The sequence below is a fragment of the Pecten maximus genome, chromosome 3, assembly GCF_902652985.1.
Source record: "Pecten maximus chromosome 3, xPecMax1.1, whole genome shotgun sequence".
NCBI lineage: Eukaryota > Metazoa > Mollusca > Bivalvia > Pectinida > Pectinidae > Pecten > Pecten maximus.
The window spans coordinates 40,901,310-40,919,261 of record NC_047017.1 but is presented as its reverse complement, the minus strand read 5'-3'; the positions used below and the strand labels follow the sequence as shown (position 1 = coordinate 40,919,261).

The 17,952-nt window shown below is 37.3% G+C and overlaps 1 protein-coding gene across 1 annotated transcript in view; it reads left to right on the top strand.

The window, feature by feature from the left end:
• LOC117324179 (ribosomal oxygenase 1-like) overlaps positions 1-17,952 on the top strand; it is a 33,910-nt gene that overhangs the window by 4,592 nt on the left and 11,366 nt on the right. Inside the window, exons 6-14 of the mRNA XM_033879863.1 lie at positions 2,306-2,405; positions 2,820-2,933; positions 4,111-4,217; positions 4,649-4,756; positions 5,662-5,696; positions 6,939-7,033; positions 7,665-7,748; positions 8,237-8,341; positions 9,226-9,367. Coding sequence (XP_033735754.1) covers positions 2,306-2,405; positions 2,820-2,933; positions 4,111-4,217; positions 4,649-4,756; positions 5,662-5,696; positions 6,939-7,033; positions 7,665-7,748; positions 8,237-8,341; positions 9,226-9,367 — 890 coding nt within the window. The remainder of the gene's footprint in view (positions 1-2,305; positions 2,406-2,819; positions 2,934-4,110; positions 4,218-4,648; positions 4,757-5,661; positions 5,697-6,938; positions 7,034-7,664; positions 7,749-8,236; positions 8,342-9,225; positions 9,368-17,952) is intronic.

The window sequence follows — 17,952 nt, the reverse complement described above, 5'->3', positions numbered from 1 at the left end:
TTTTCCCGATATAAGTGAAAATGATGTGACACTGGGAACAAACTGGTGTTAACAGCTTAACTTAAAACTAATGGAGATTGTTAACCACATACACATAACTTGTTGATATCCCTGTTTGTTTGTATCCCTTTGTTTGTTTGTATCCCTGTAACTATTTATATCCCTGTAATTGTTAATGTCCCTGTAATTGTTTGTATCCCTGTAACTATTTATATCCCTGTAATTGTTTGTATCCCTGTAACTATTTATATCCCTGTAATTGTTAATATCCCTGTAATTATTTATATCCCTGTAATTGTTATATCCCTGTAATTATTTATATCCCTGTAATTATTTGTATCCCTGTAACTATTTATATCCCTGTAATTATTCATATCCCTGTAATTGTTAATGTCCCTGTAATTATTAATATCCCTGTAATTATTCATATCCCTGTAATTATTAATATCCCTGTAATTATTCATATCCCTGTAATTGTTAATGCCCCTGTAATTATTAATATCCCTGTAATTATTAATATCCCTGTAATTATTCATATCCCTGTAATTATTAATATCCCTGTAATTATTCATATCCCTGTAATTATTAATATCCCTGTAATTATTTATATCCCTGTAATTGTTAATGCCCCTGTAATTGTTTGTATCCCTGTAACTATTTATATCCCTGTAATTGTTAATGTCCCTGTAATTATTTATATCCCTGTAATTGTTTGTATCCCTGTAATTATTTATATCCCTGTAATTGTTAATATCCCTGTAATTGTTTGTATCCCTGTAATTATTTATATACCTGTAATTATTTGTATCCCTGTAACTATTTATATACCTGTAATTATTTGTATCCCTGTAACTATTCATATCCCTGTAATTGTTAATATCCCTGTAATTGTTTGTATCCCTGTAATCATTTATATCCCTGTAAATATTTATATCCCTGTAATTGTTAATGTCCCTGTAATTATTTATATCCCTGTAATTGTTTGTATCCCTGTAATTATTTATATCCCTGTAATTATTTATATCCCTGTAATTATTTGTATCCCTGTAATTGTTAATGTCCCTGTAATTGTTTGTATCCCTGTAATTGTTAATGTCCCTGTAATTGTTTGTATCCCTGTAATTGTTAATGTCCCTGTAATTATTTATATCCCTGTAATTATTTGTATCCCTGTAATTGTTAATGTCCCTGTAATTGTTAATGTCCCTGTAATTGTTAATGTCCCTGTAATTGTTTATATCCCTGTAATTATTTGTATCCCTGTAATTGTTTATATCCCTGTAATTGTTTGTATCCCTGTAATTGTTTGTATCCCTGTAATTATTTGTATCCCTGTAATTTTATCCCTGTAATTTTAATCCCTGTAATTTGATCTTATGTTATATCCCTGTAATTGTTTGTATCCCTGTAATTGTTTATATCCCTGTAATTGTTTGTATCCCTGTAATTGTTAATGTCCCTGTAATTGTTTGTATCCCTGTAATTATTTATATCCCTGTAATTGTTTGTATCCCTGTAATTGTTAATGTCCCTGTAATTGTTTGTATCCCTGTAATTATTTATATACCTGTAATTGTTTGTATCCCTGTAATTGTTAATATCCCAGTAATTGTTAATATCCCTGTAATTATTTATATCCCTGTAATTGTTTGTATCCCTGTAATTGTTAATGTCCCTGTAATTATTTATATCCCTGTAATTGTTTGTATCCCTGTAATTGTTAATATCCCTGTAATTGTTAATATCCCTGTAATTATTTATATCCCTGTAACTATTTATATCCCTGTAATTATTTGTATCCCTGTAATTGTTAATATACCCTGTAATTATTTATATCCCTGTAATTATTTATATCCCTGTAATTATTTGTATCCCTGTAACTATTTATATCCCTGTAATTGTTAATGTCCCTGTAATTGTTAATGTCCCTGTAATTATTTATATACCTGTAATTATTTGTATCCCTGTAACTGTTTGTATCCCTGTAATTGTTAATGTCCCTGTAATTGTTAATGTCCCTGTAATTATTTATATACCTGTAATTATTTGTATACCTGTAATTATTTGTATCCCTGTAATTATTTATATACCTGTAACTATTTATATCCCTGTAATTGTTTATATCCCTGTAATTATTTATATCCCTGTAATTGTTATATCCCTGTAACTATTTATATCCCTGTAATTATTTATATCCGTGTAATTGTTTGTATCCCTGTAATTGTTAATATCCCTGTAATTGTTTGTATCCCTGTAATTATTTGTATCCCTGTAATTGTTAGTGTCCCTGTAATTTGTTCTACAGAGAACTGTGGGAGAAGAAACCTTTACTGGTGAAGAGACACATGAGACAGTACAATGATGGCTGGTTCAGTACAGCAGAACTTGACAGAATTCTCAGAGAGGTAATACATCTGTATCTCTATTAAAAATAATCAATTCATAACAGCCTGAATGTCATATATCAGAACTTGCTGATAAACAATGAGTATCTAAAAATTATACATTGTATATGATAATAATGTAAATAATGAAAGTCATGATTTCATTACAATCTATCAGATATGAACGGTAGTAAAATGTCAAACAATCATGTATTTTGTTTATCCTCAAATAAGCCCACTCCCCTAGTGTAAAATTTCAGTGTTAAAGTTTAGGGAGGGCAAGATTGCTTTAAAATATGTGGTTAGGCTAGCTAGGTTAGGCACTTAGTGGAATATTTGCAGATGAATACATACATATGTGTACAAATTCTTTTCTCCAATAATTGTAGTCAGTTAGAAATAATCTGTCAGAAGAATTTTTTTTTTACATTTCAGGAAAATATCCAGTATTCAGTAAATTTAGACATAACAACATATACAAATGGTGTGAGAGAAACACACAACCCTGTGGGAAGGGCATATGCCCCTGTTGTATGGGACATGTACCAGGTTAGTTACAACTTTACTGAAATACCTTAATATGGGTTTGTATTTTCTTTCCATTGAAGTTCAGGTGTTAGGATCATAATAAAACAGTGAGTGTTTCTCTGGTTATGTACAGTATATAGTTTAAATCAATAACAAATATGATGATAATTATTACTGAATTTGGAGGTGGTGTGGCTGGGAGGTGGTGTGACTTGGAGGTGGTGTGACTGGGATGTGGTGTGGCTGGGATGTGGTGTGACTGGGATGTGGTGTGACTTAGAGATGGTGTGGCTGGGATGTGGTGTGACTTGGAGGTGGTGTGACTTAGAAATGGTGTGACTGGGATGTGGTGTGACTTGGAGGTGGTGTGACTTAGAAATGGTGTGACTGGGATGTGGTGTGACTTGGAGATGGTGTGGCTGGGAGGTGGTGTGACTTGGAGGTGGTGTGACTTAGAAATGGTGTGACTGGGATGTGGTGTGACTTGGAGGTGGTGTGACTTAGAAATGGTGTGACTGGGATGTGGTGTGACTTGGAGATGGTGTGACTGGGAGGTGATGTGACTTAGAAATGGTGTGACTGGGATGTGGTGTGACTGGGATGTGGTGTGACTGGGAGGTGGTGTGACTGGGATGTGGTGTGGCTGGGAGGTGGTGTGACTGGGAGATGATGTGACTTAGAGATGGTATGATTGGGAGATGTGACTTGGAGGTGGTGTGACTTAGAGATGGTGTGGCTGGGAGGTGGTGTGGCTGGGATATTGTGTGACTGGGAGATGTGACTTGGAGATGGGGGGTGGAGACTGGGAGGTTGTGTGACTGGGAGATGGTGTGACTGGGAGATGGTGTGACTGGGAAATGTTGTGACTGGGAAATGTTGTGACTAATGTATTATTTCATATTCATTAAAATCATTGCATAAAAGTGAGCTGTAAAGGTAAAAGTTTCGGCGCACTCAAGTTTTCACGCATTTCCAAATTATAACAAATTAGCACAGAATTATCACATTCTCATATTTTCTGTAAGAAAAGTATAATGACAGCAGTCCTAATTTAAAAATAATTTTACCACTATGATATGTATGTTAACAGTATTGTTATTGTTGGAACATGTATAGTTGGAATAAAATATTTCACCATTAAACAGATTCAAAACAATTTTATTGAGTTGTATTAAATTTTGTTTGTGTATTTTACCAGAGTGGCTGCTCGGTGCGATTATTAAACCCACAGACCTACTCCAGGAATGTGTGGAAGTTATTGTCCATACTACAGGAGTACTTTGGCTGTTGTGTGGGAGCTAACACGTACGTCGTAAGCTTTTTTCACTGATTTAGGATAGAGCCTTCTTACTTAATTGGACTTTTTTAGATGTCATCATTCCATAAAAATATTTTAACTGGAAATGTTAACATTGATTGAGGGAAGCAATGCTACACATTGGACCTCAAACCAGTTAAATTATTGGCATGAAGAAAAGTTGATGTAAATGGAGTGTACTTAACAAGTTAACAGTATAATGAATATGAGTTAAAGACAGGATGGGACTTAAATTCCTCTTAAAATATGTTTTTATTGTAGAGAAGCCACTATGCTTTTGGTCAGTTTCTGCATTGACCTTGATTTGACAGTGTGTACTGCACTCTATATTAATCTATAATTACATAATTTCATGTTTAGAGCTAAATTTAATTACCTGTATGGACAATCAAAGCAAAGTTCTATCCAACAATTTCAGATACCTAACACCTCCAGGCACACAAGGGTTTGCCCCGCACTACGATGATATCGAGGCATTTATACTACAGCTGGAGGGGAAGAAACACTGGAGGCTCTACAGTCCAAGGTAAGTATCTGTAGGTCGTACACTACAGTCCAAGGTCAGTATCTGTAGGTCGTACAGTACAGTCCAAGGTCAGTATCTGTAGGTCGTAGACTACAGTCCAAGGTCAGTATCTGTAGGTCGTACTCTATAGACCAAGGTCAGTATCTGTAGGTCGTACTCTATAGACCAAGGTCAGTATCTGTAGGTCGTACTCTACAGACCAAGGTCAGTATCTGTAGGTCGTACACTACAGTCCAAGGTCAGTATCTGTAGTTTGTACACTACAGTCCAAGGTCAGTATCTGTAGTTCGTACACTACAGTCCAAGGTCAGTATCTGTAGTTCGTACACTACAGTCCAAGGTCAGTTTCTGTAGTTTGTACACTACAGTCCAAGGTCAGTATCTGTAGTTCGTACACTACAGTCCAAGGTCAGTATCTGTGTCTGTTAGTATATACTGTCCTGGTAATGTCTGCTAGTTACACATACGTAACTGTATCTCTATCACACTTCATGCCGTCAGTGGGTATACATAAGTTTTGTTTCATCTGATGGTCTCAATCCTAAAGTTGTTCTCTACCCTACATCTACTTCCTAAAGTTGATAAAATGAAAATAGGGCTCTTATATTTAACATAAGACCTTTCTATCGGTGTTACATATGCTGACTGTTACAATGATCTTTGACTACTTGTTACTTAAAAAAAAAAAAATTTTAAATTGAATTTCACCCCACTTGGCAAACTTTGATATCTTCTGACAGCTCTTGTATGAATATTCCTATCATAATATTTTTTAACCATGGTCCCTTCTTCCCAAAGAATCTGTATGATTATATATCAACATTTGAGGTGTTGTACTTCCATACATAGTCAAGCATAGTTATAAATTAACTTCTGGTGAATTTATAGACAACAATCCATTTCAGATCTGATGCAGAAAAGCTACCGAGGTTCTCTAGTGGTAAGTTGGAGTAAATATCCTTTCTCTGTAGAAATAATTCAATTCATCACTATTATGCTGGTTTCAACTCTACTGTTAGAGATTGAAGTTGAAAACTTAGAAATAAAGGAAATTAAGAAATTGGAATCCTGATTTAATTGAATATAATTATATAGTTCAGTTTTCAAATAAACAGCTGTAGTCGAAATGTAAATTAATATTACGGGTACTAGATATAACCATGCACGTTGCTGTTGTGGCATTAAAAAAGCTGGGAGCATATTTATACATAGAATTAAGATAATGTGCACACAATAGTCAAAGTCTCTTTGTCCTTAAAGCTTCACTGTTGCAAATGCTTGCTAACATTTTTTTTTTGTCATTGACTGAAAACCGTACAGTTTATGGATACTGTAATGAACAAGATATAGCTGGGTACAATATAGATAATAGTCAGTGTGCTGTACCGTATTTGACCTAATAAGGGTGCAGGGCATGGGTAATTGACAGTGGGGGCGCCCTTATTAAGATTAATTACTCTGAAGTTTTATGAAACAGACTATACCTGATAGCAGAATACACAAGGCTGTGGAAATGGTAAAATATTCAGTCATAAAAATATTCCAGATGAAGATATATATTCATTATCATATATTAAGCTTAAACATCACTTGAATATTCCTGTAAACTTGTAAACCATGCCAGCTGATCTTTAGACCAGAGAACGTGTGTTCCACCATTTATGTTCAAATGGAACTCTTTTGTGTTCTATTTATAGACACAGGTGATTTCCCAGATCATATCAGACATCGTTTTCTTTGACCTAATAATTGATTTGCAATGCCTTTTACTAGCTCTCTGTTCTGAACAGAAGTTATTTATCAACAAGAATGAAGTCTTTTACTTTATCTTCAAATAAAGATGGTAAGTTATTATTTGAATGTATGGTTAGTTTTGGGTGCTCTTTAATTTGCACTGACATGTCATCTGTAGGAATAGACAAAATGTGGCGAAAACTTGTGTTCCAGTTACTTAATTTGCGGAAGAAAATTGAACACATAAAGTAGCAAAACATTTCACATGAATTATTACTTTTGAACACCATTTTGATACTCAGTCAAATATTTATTTCCTTATTAGCGCAGGCGCCCTTATTAGGTCAAATACGGTATGTATCCGATTCCATAGTAACAGGAAAAACCATAATTGTTTATTCACAATCATCATTCCATTTTAAACACTGTCCCTACTCCTTTGATTCAGGAAACTTCAATGAAACAGATGTTGGCGAGCCTATATTGGAGAAAACACTTGAGCCTGGAGATCTTCTGTACTTCCCAAGGGGAACAATTCACCAGGTATTATATTTCCATGTACAGTAGTGAATATCTAAGGCATTCATGTTTATGTGGACAAAGTTGTTCTTGTTTAACGTATCAGGTATAAATTTGACACACCTGCAGACGTTAACACACACCTCAAAGATTGTTTCAAAGTTTGTCTGAAAACAACATAAAACCGCTCTATCTGTTCTTATTTCATAAATGAACTATTCTGGTCTAATCAATCGGGCTGTTTGGATTGCGGTGAATAAATGACTAGAGATTTCTACTTCCCGAGATGTACAATCCACTCTGTACCCCGGTAAATGTATTTCTGTATGGTAATTGGGCATATATGTGACATTTGCTTAATCTTAGAAGTCACTGGATAAAAATGATCATAGAAATTCTTAACTGTTATTTATGCCTGCCTTATAAAGCTATGAGGACAATAGTTTTGGATGATTCAGTCTTTTCACCTCATCTGAAATTTTTGTAATCTTCTCTTGAACTGTCCAATTGGACATAGCACCAATTATAACATAAATAGGCAGAGCTTAGTGTAGTGTAAATAACAGATATGTAGTGGAGTTTTACTGACAGGTTTCTGGATCATATATCATGTCTTGGTAAGACAGGTGACGGTATATTTGATGTTAAATTCCAGGCTAAGACAGTTGGAGATGAACACTCATTACACATCACTGTGTCCTGTTACCAGAAAAACACATGGGGAGATTTATTTGAAAAGGTATTCATTTGGTTTATAATCAGAACCAAGGGTTTTATTCCCTTTAGCCTCCTCTCATTTCTGAAGTTTTAAAATAGAAATAAACGTTTTAGAAATTTTTCCTTTAACTTCAATTCACATCCCGAATGGAACTTTGATATTGTATGCACTTATTCCTTCAATGCTCTACAACTCTTTTGTGTCTTTATAGCTTAGATGTGTCATATGGAAATAGACAATTTTAAGAATACATAGAAAATATTCACCACAAGCAGATTTTGATAAACTTCCCATAGATTACAATAATTGTGGATTTTAAAAAGAAATTCTTATAGGTACAGTTAACTTATATGGATATTTTGGCAGTTGTTGGTAAAATAAGAATTCATTTGATTCAACAACTGACCTTAGAGATATTTTTATCACCATACTAATTATTTTATCTCATGAGTACGTTAACAAATGGAACAAATTGTTTGATTTTCACATCAGTCTTAACTTCATTTCAGCTTATGCCAAGAGCATTACAGTTAGCTATTGAGGAAGATGTTGAGTTCAGGAAAGGTTTACCTCGAGGCTACCTCAACTTCATGGGGGTGGCCAATTCAGATGTTGTAAGTGAAGTATTGGACTACAGCTGTGTGACATCTACATCAGCATATGTATCTCTATAGTTTTTTCAAACCTTTTACAATGATTTTTGTGTGTCATTGAATTTGTTGGTACGACACTTTATACCTAGTGGAGTTAGTTAATGTAATACATTTTGTATTAATTATAACACTGTACCTAAAATCAGGAATATCCACTAATGAATTGTAATACAGTGTTAATGATTAGTTAGAGACCAGTAGTTATGTTGTTAGTGGACTAACTGGTTTAGTTAGAGACCAGTAGTTATGTTGTCAGTATACTTACTGGTTTAGTTAGAGACCAGTAGTTATGTTGTTAGTGTACTCACTGGTTTAGTTAGAGACCAGTAGTTATGTTGTTAGTGTACTCACTGGTTTAGTTAGAGACCAGTAGTTATGTTGTTAGTGTACTCACTGGTTTAGTTAGAGACCAGTAGTTATGTTGTTAGTGTACTTACTGGTTTAGTTAGAGACCAGTAGTTATGTTGTTAGTGTACTTACTGGTTTAGTTAGAGACCAGTAGTTATGTTGTTAGTGTACTTACTGGTTTAGTTAGAGACCAGTAGTTATGTTGTTAGTATACTTACTGGTTTAGTTAGAGACCAGTAGTTATGTTGTTAGTGTACTTACTGGTTTAGTTAGAGACCAGTAGTTATGTTGTTAGTGTACTTACTGGTTTAGTTAGAGACCAGTAGTTATGTTGTTAGTATACTTACTGGTTTAGTTAGAGACCAGTAGTTATGTTGTTAGTGTACTTACTGGTTTAGTTAGAGACCAGTAGTTATGTTGTTAGTGGACTAACTGGTTTAGTTAGAGACCAGTAGTTATGTTGTTAGTGTACTTACTGGTGGTCTCTACCCTGACAGGACAACCCACAGAGGAAGGATTTTCTGAGAAAGGTAGAACAGATGATGATGAGAATGATAAGTAATGCTCCAGTGGATTCTGCCTGTGACCAGATGGGAAAACAGTTCATGTACGACAGTCTTCCTCCGGTTTTGTCAGAAGGTAGGCCACAGTTTATACACAGAAGTCTGCCTCCAGTTTATACACCACAGTCTACCTCCAATTTATACAAAACAGTCTGCCTCTGATTTATACACAACAGTCTGCCTCCAGTTTATACACAACAGTCTGCCTCCAGTTTATACACAACAGTCTGCCTCCAGTTTATACACAACAGTCCCAGTTTATACACAACAGTCTGCCTCCAGTTTATACACAACAGTCTGTCTCCAGTTTATACACAACAGTCTGTCTCCAGTTTATACACAACAGTCTGTCTCCAGTTTATATACAACAGTCTACCTCCAGTTTATACACAACAGTCTGTCTCCTGTTTATACACCACAGTCTACCTCCAATTTATACAAAACAGTCTGCCTCCTGTTTATACACAACAGTCTGCCTCTAATTTATACACAACAGTCTGCCTCCAGTTTAAATAACAGTCTGCCTCCAGTTTATACACAACAGTCTGCTTCCTGTTTATACACAACAGTCTACCTCCAGTTTATACACAACAGTCTGCCTCCAGTTTATACACAACAGTCTGCCTACAGTTTATACACAACAGTCTGCCTACAGTTTATACGCAACAGTCTGCCTCCAGTTTATACACAACAGTCTGTCTCCAGTTCATACACAACAGTCTGCCTACAGTTTATACACAACAGTCTGTCTCCAGTTCATACACAACAGTCTGCCTACAGTTTATACGCAACAGTCTGCCTACAGTTTATACACAACAGTCTGTCTCCAGTTCATACACAACAGTCTGCCTACAGTTTATACACAACAGTCTGTCTCCAGTTTATACACAACAGTCTGTCTCCAGTTTATACACAACAGTCTGCCTACAGTTTATACACAACAGTCTGTCTCCAGTTTATACACAACAGTCTGTCTCCAGTTCATACACAACAGTCTGCCTACAGTTTATACACAACAGTCTACCTCCAGTTTATACACACAACAGTCTGTCTCCAGTTTATACACAACAGTCTGCCTACAGTTTATACACAACAGTCTGTCTCCAGTTTATACACAACAGTCTGCCTACAGTTTATACACAACAGTCTACCTCTAGTTTATACACAGAAGTCTGTCTCCAGTTTATACACAACAGTCTACCTCCAGTTTATACACAACAGTCTGCCTCTAGTTTATACACAGAAGTCTGTCTCCAGTTTATACACAACAGTCTACCTCCAGTTTATACACAACAGTCTGTCTCCAGTTTATACACAATAGTCTGTCTCCAGTTTATACACAACAGTCTGCCTACAGTTTATACACAACAGTCTGCCTACAGTTTATACACAATAGTCTGTCTCCAGTTTATACACAACAGTCTGCCTACAGTTTATACACAACAGTCTACCTCCAGTTTATACACAACAGTCTACCTCCTGTTTATACACAACAGTCTGTCTCCAGTTTATACACAACAGTCTACCTCCAGTTTATACACAACAGTCTGCCTACAGTTTATACACAACAGTCTGCCTCCAGTTTATACACAACAGTCTGTCTCCAGTTCATACACAATAGTCTGTCTCCAGTTTATACACAACAGTCTGACTCCAGTTTATACACAACAGTCTGTCTCCAGTTTATACACAATAGTCTGTCTCCAGTTTATACACAACAGTCTGCCTACAGTTTATACACAACAGTCTACCTCCAGTTTATACACAACAGTCTACCTCCTGTTTATACACAACAGTCTGTCTCCAGTTTATACACAACAGTCTACCTCCAGTTTATACACAACAGTCTGCCTACAGTTTATACACAACAGTCTGCCTCCAGTTTATACACAACAGTCTGTCTCCAGTTCATACACAACAGTCTGCCTACAGTTTATACACAACAGTCTGTCTCCAGTTTATACACAACAGTCTGCCTACAGTTTATACACAACAGTCTGTCTCCAGTTCATACATAACAGTCTACCTCCAGTTTATACACAACAGTCTGCCTACAGTTTATACACAACAGTCTGTCTCCAGTTTATACACAACAGTCTGCCTCCAGTTTATACACAACAGTCTGTCTCCAGTTCATACACAACAGTCTGCCTACAGTTTATACACAACAGTCTGTCTCCAGTTTATACACAACAGTCTGCCTACAGTTTATACACAACAGTCTGTCTCCAGTTTATACACAACAGTCTGTCTCCAGTTTATACACAACAGTCTGCCTACAGTTTATACACAACAGTCTACCTCCAGTTCATACACAACAGTCTGTCTCCAGTTTATACACAACAGTCTGTCTCCAGTTCATACACAACAGTCTACCTCCAGTTTATACACAACAGTCTACCTCCAGTTTATACACAACAGTCTGCCTACAGTTTATACACAACAGTCTGCCTACAGTTTATACACAACAGTCTGTCTCCAGTTCATACACAACAGTCTGCCTACAGTTTATACACAACAGTCTACCTCCAGTTTATACACAACAGTCTGTCTCCAGTTTATACACAACAGTCTGTCCCCAGTTTATACACAACAGTCTGTCTCCAGTTTATATACAACAGTCTACCTCCAGTTTATACACAACAGTCTACCTCCAGTTTATACACAACAGTCTACCTCCAGTTTATATACAACAGTCTGTCTCCAGTTTATACACAACAGTCTGTCTCCAGTTTATATACAACAGTCTACCTCCAGTTTATACACAACAGTCTGTCTCCAGTTTATACACAACAGTCTGCCTACAGTTTATACACAACAGTCTGTCTCCAGTTCATACACAACAGTCTGCCTACAGTTTATACACAACAGTCTGTCTCCAGTTTATACACAACAGTCTGTCTCCAGTTCATACACAACAGTCTGCCTACAGTTTATACACAACAGTCTGCCTACAGTTTATACACAACAGTCTGCCTACAGTTTATACACAACAGTGTGTCTCCAGTTTATACACAACAGTCTACCTCCAGTTTATACACAACAGTCTACCTCCAGTTTATACACAACAGTCTGTCTCCAGTTTATACACAACAGTCTGCCTACAGTTTATACACAACAGTCTGTCTCCAGTTTATACACAACAGTCTATCTCCAGTTTATACACAACAGTCTGACTCCAGTTTATACACAACAGTCTGCCTCTAATTTATACACAACAGTCTGCCTCTAATTTATACACAACAGTCTGCCACCAGTTTATACACCACAGTCTGCCTCCAGTTTATACACAACAGTCTGTCTCCAGTTCATACACAACAGTCTGCCTCCTTTTTATACACAACAGTCTACCTCCTGTTTGTACACAACAGTCTGCCTCCAGTTTATACACAACAGTCTGTCTCCAGTTTATACACAACAGTCTGTCTCCAGTTTATACACAACAGTCTGTCTCCAGTTTATACACAACAGTCTGTCTACAGTTTATACACAACAGTCTGCCTCCAGTTTATACACAACAGTCTGTCTCCAGTTTATACACAACAGTCTGCCTCCAGTTTATACACAGAAGTCTGTCTCCTGTTTATATACAACAGTCTGCCTCCTGTTTATATACAACAGTCTACCTCCAGTTTATACACAGCAGTCTGCCTCCAGTTTATACACAGAAGTCTGTCTCCTGTTTATATACAACAGTCTGCCTCCTGTTTATATACAACAGTCTACCTCCAGGTGATACACAACAGTCTACCTCCAGTTTATACACAACAGTCTGCCTCCAGTTTATACACAGAAGTCTGCCTCCAGTTTATACACAGACGTCTGCCTCCAGTTTATACACAACTGTCTGCCTCCTGTTTATATACAACAGTCTGTCTCCAGTTTATACACAACAGTCCCAGTTTATACACAACAGTCTACCTCCAGTTTATACACAACAGTCTGCCTCCAGTTTATACACAACAGTCTGCCTCCAGTTTATACACAACAGTCTGTCTCCAGTTTATACACAACAGTCTGCCTCCAGTTTATACACAACAGTCTGACTCCAGTTTATACACAACAGTCTGCCTCCAGTTTATACACAACAGTCTGCCTCCAGTTTATACACAACAGTCTGCCTCCAGTTTATACACAACAGTCTGCCTCCAGTTTATACACAACAGTCTACCTCCAGTTTATACACAACAGTCTGCCTCCAGTTTATACACAACAGTCTACCTCCTGTTTATACACAACAGTCTGCCTCCAGTTTATACACAACAGTCTGCCTCCAGTTTATACACAACAGTCTGCCTCCCGTTTATACACAACAGTCTGCCTCCAGTTTATACACAACAGTCTACCTCTAGTTTATACACAACAGTCTGCCTACACACAGTTTATACACAACAGTCTACCTCTAGTTTATACACAACAGTCTGCCTACACACAGTTTATACACAACAGTCTACCTCCAGGTTATTCACACCAGTCTACCTCCAGTTTATATACAACAGTCTGCCTACAGTTTATACACAACAGTCTGCCTCCAGTTTATACACAAGTCTGTCTCCAGTTTATACACAACAGTCTACCTCCAGTTTGTACACAACAGTCTGCCTCCTGTTTATATATAACAGTCTACCTCCAGGTGATACACAACAGTCTACCTCCAGTTTATACACAACAGTCTGCCTCCAGTTTATACACAGAAGTCTGCCTCCAGTTTATACACAGAAGTCTGCCTCCAGTTTATACACAACTGTCTGCCTCCTGTTTATATACAACAGTCTACCTCCAGTTTATACACAACAGTCTGCCTACAGTTTATACACAACAGTCTGCCTCCAGTTTATACACAACAGTCTGTCTCCAGTTTATACACAACAGTCCCAGTTTATACACAACAGTCTGCCTCCAGTTTATACACAGCAGTCTACCTCCAATTTATACACAGAAGTCTGCCACCAGTTTATACACAACAGTCTGTCTCCAGTTTATACACAACAGTCTACCTCCAGTTTATACACCACAGTCTGCCTCCAGTTTATACACAACAGTCTACCTCCAGGTGATACACAACAGTCTACCACCAGTTTATATACAACAGTCTGCCTCCTGTTTATACACAACAGTCTGCCTCCAGTTTATACACAACAGTCTGCCTACAGTTTATACACAACAGTCTGCTTCCTGTTTATACACAACAGTCTGCCTCCAGTTTATACACAACAGTCTGCCTCCAGTTTATACACAATAGTCTGCCTCCTGTTTATACACAACAGCCTGCCTCCTGTTTATACACAACAGTCTGTCTCCAGTTTATACACAACAGTCTGCCTCCAGTTTATACACAAAAGTCTGACTCCAGTTTATACACAACAGTCTGTCTCCAGTTTATACACAACAGTCTGCCTCCAGTTTATACACAACAGTCTACCTCCAGTTTATACACAACTGTCTGCCTCCAGTTTATACACAACAGTCTGACTCCAGTTTATAAACAACAGTCTGTCTCCAGTTTATAAACAACAGTCTGTCTCCAGTTTATACACAACAGTCTACCTCCAGTTTATACACAACAGTCTGACTCCAGTTTATAAACAACAGTCTGTCTCCAGTTTATAAACAACAGTCTGTCTCCAGTTTATACACAACAGTCTGCCTCCAGTTTATAAACAACAGTCTGTCTCCAGTTTATACACAACAGTCTGACTCCAGTTTATAAACAACAGTCTGTCTCCAGTTTATACACAACAGTCTACCTCCAGTTTATACACAACAGTCTACCTCCAGTTTATACACAACAGTCTACCTCCAGTTTATACACAACAGTCTGCCTCCAGTTTATACACAACAGTCTACCTCCTGTTTATACACAACAGTCTGCCTCCAGTTTATACACAACAGTCTGCCTCCAGTTTATACACAACAGTCTGCCTCCCGTTTATACACAACAGTCTGCCTCCAGTTTATACACAACAGTCTACCTCTAGTTTATACACAACAGTCTGCCTACACACAGTTTATACACAACAGTCTACCTCCAGTTTATACACAACAGTCTGCCTCCAGTTTATACACAACAGTCTACCTCCTGTTTATACACAACAGTCTGCCTCCAGTTTATACACAACAGTCTGCCTACCAGGGGTCGACATTAACGCTTGTCCGATTGTCCGGTACTAGACGAAATTGATGTCGGACAAGTGAAATCATTAAAGTACTTGTCCGACGGGACAAGTAACAAATCTGTCATTGTGTTTTATTTATGTTATATTCTGAAGTCAAAACTGATTCAATACTCACTGTAAAATGAGTAAAAACTCCTTTACATTGTGTTAACCATCGAACGGAAGTGAGTTGATCATGCTTATTAAAGCTTCATTCGGAACTACATAGAAATGATGGTAGACTTCCGAGGGCTCTCGAAAACATGTAATCGGTATCACTAGTATGTTTGAAACGCATGCGCATGCTGTACATGTGAGAGCATTGATACTACGACAGATACCGTCTGCTGGAATCGTAATAAAAATGAATCAGTTTTGATATAATTAAGGAGGCTACAGATGAAGCAGACTGCCGTGCCCTAGAAAACGGTGACATGTTTTAATGTTTTCACAGTAGTAAGTTTTTTATAGTTTAGTCCAACAGTTCTTCATGAAAGTTAACTATTTTAAAGTACTTCATTCATCTGCTTTTAGGTAAAAAAAGGATGGTTTAGTAAAACTTAAATAACTTGTAATAATACTTTCTTGCTGTTTTATTGTTGTTAGTAATTATTATGAGTCGAAATTATGGCTTGCAGTGCTTACCTCTACTTTATAATAAATCATCTCGCTGTTTACACATAACAGATGGAAAGTAGAAACACATGTAGGACAAGTGATTATTTCATTCGGACAAGTGAATTTATCTTATCACTTGTCCGAAGGGACAAGTGCAGAAAAAAGTTAATGTCGACCCCTGCCTACACACAGTTTATACACAACAGTCTACCTCCAGTTTATTCACACCAGTCTACCTCCAGTTTATATACAACAGTCTGCCTACAGTTTATACACAACAGTCTGCCTCCAGTTTATACACAAGTCTGTCTCCAGTTTATACACAACAGTCTACCTCCAGTTTGTACACAACAGTCTGCCTCCTTTTTATACACAACAGTCTACCTCCTGTTTGTACACAACAGTCTGTCTCCAGTTTATACACAACAGTCTGTCTCCAGTTTATACACAACAGTCTGCCTACAGTTTATACACAACAGTCTGCCTACAGTTTATACACAACAGTCTACCTCCAGTTTATACACAACAGTCTGCCTCCTGTTTATATACAACAGTCTACCTCCAGGTGATACACAACAGTCTACCTCCAGTTTATACACAACAGTCTGCCTCCAGTTTATACACAGAAGTCTGCCTCCAGTTTATACACAGAAGTCTGCCTCCAGTTTATACACAACTGTCTGCCTCCTGTTTATATACAACAGTCTACCTCCAGTTTATACACAACAGTCTGCCTACAGTTTATACACAACAGTCTGCCTCCAGTTTATACACAACAGTCTGTCTCCAGTTTATACACAACAGTCCCAGTTTATACACAACAGTCTGCCTCCAGTTTATACACAACAGTCTGTCTCCAGTTTATACACAACAGTCTGTCTCCAGTTTATACACAACAGTCTACCTCCAGTTTATACACCACAGTCTGCCTCCAGTTTATACACAACAGTCTGCCTCCTGTTTATACACAACAGTCTGCCTCCAGTTTATACACAACAGTCTGCCTACAGTTTATACACAACAGTCTGCTTCCTGTTTATACACAACAGTCTGCCTCCAGTTTATACACAACAGTCTGCCTCCTGTTTATACACAACAGCCTTCCTCCTGTTTATACACAACAGTCTGCCTCCAGTTTATACACAACAGTCTGTCTCCAGTTTATACACAACAGTCTACCTCCAGTTTATACACAACAGTCTACCTCCAGTTTATACACAACAGTCTACCTCCAGTTTATACCCAACTGTCTGCCTCCAGTTTATACACAACAGTCTGACTCCAGTTTATAAACAACAGTCTGTCTCCAGTTTATAAACAACAGTCTGTCTCCAGTTTATACACAACAGTCTGACTCCAGTTTATAAACAACAGTCTGTCTCCAGTTTATACACAACTGTCTGCCTCCAGTTTATACACAACAGTCTGTCTCCAGTTTATACACAACAGTCTGTCTCCAGTTTATACACAACAGTCTACCTCCAGTTTATACACAACAGTCTACCTCCAGTTTATACACAACAGTCTGACTCCAGTTTATACACAACAGTCTGTCTCCAGTTTATAAACAACAGTCTGTCTCCAGTTTATACACAACAGTCTGCCTCCATTTTATACACAACAGTCTGCCTACAGTTTATACACAACAGCCTGCCTCCTGTTTATACACAACAGTCCCAGTTTATACACAACAGTCCCAGTTTATACACAACAGTCTACCTCCATTTTATACACAACAGTCTGCCTCCTGTTTATACACAACAGTCCCAGTTTATACACAACAGTCTACCTCCAGTTTATACACAACAGTCTGTCTCCTGTTTATATACAACAGTCTACCTCCAGTTTATACACAACAGTCTGCCTCCTGTTTACATAAATTATATTG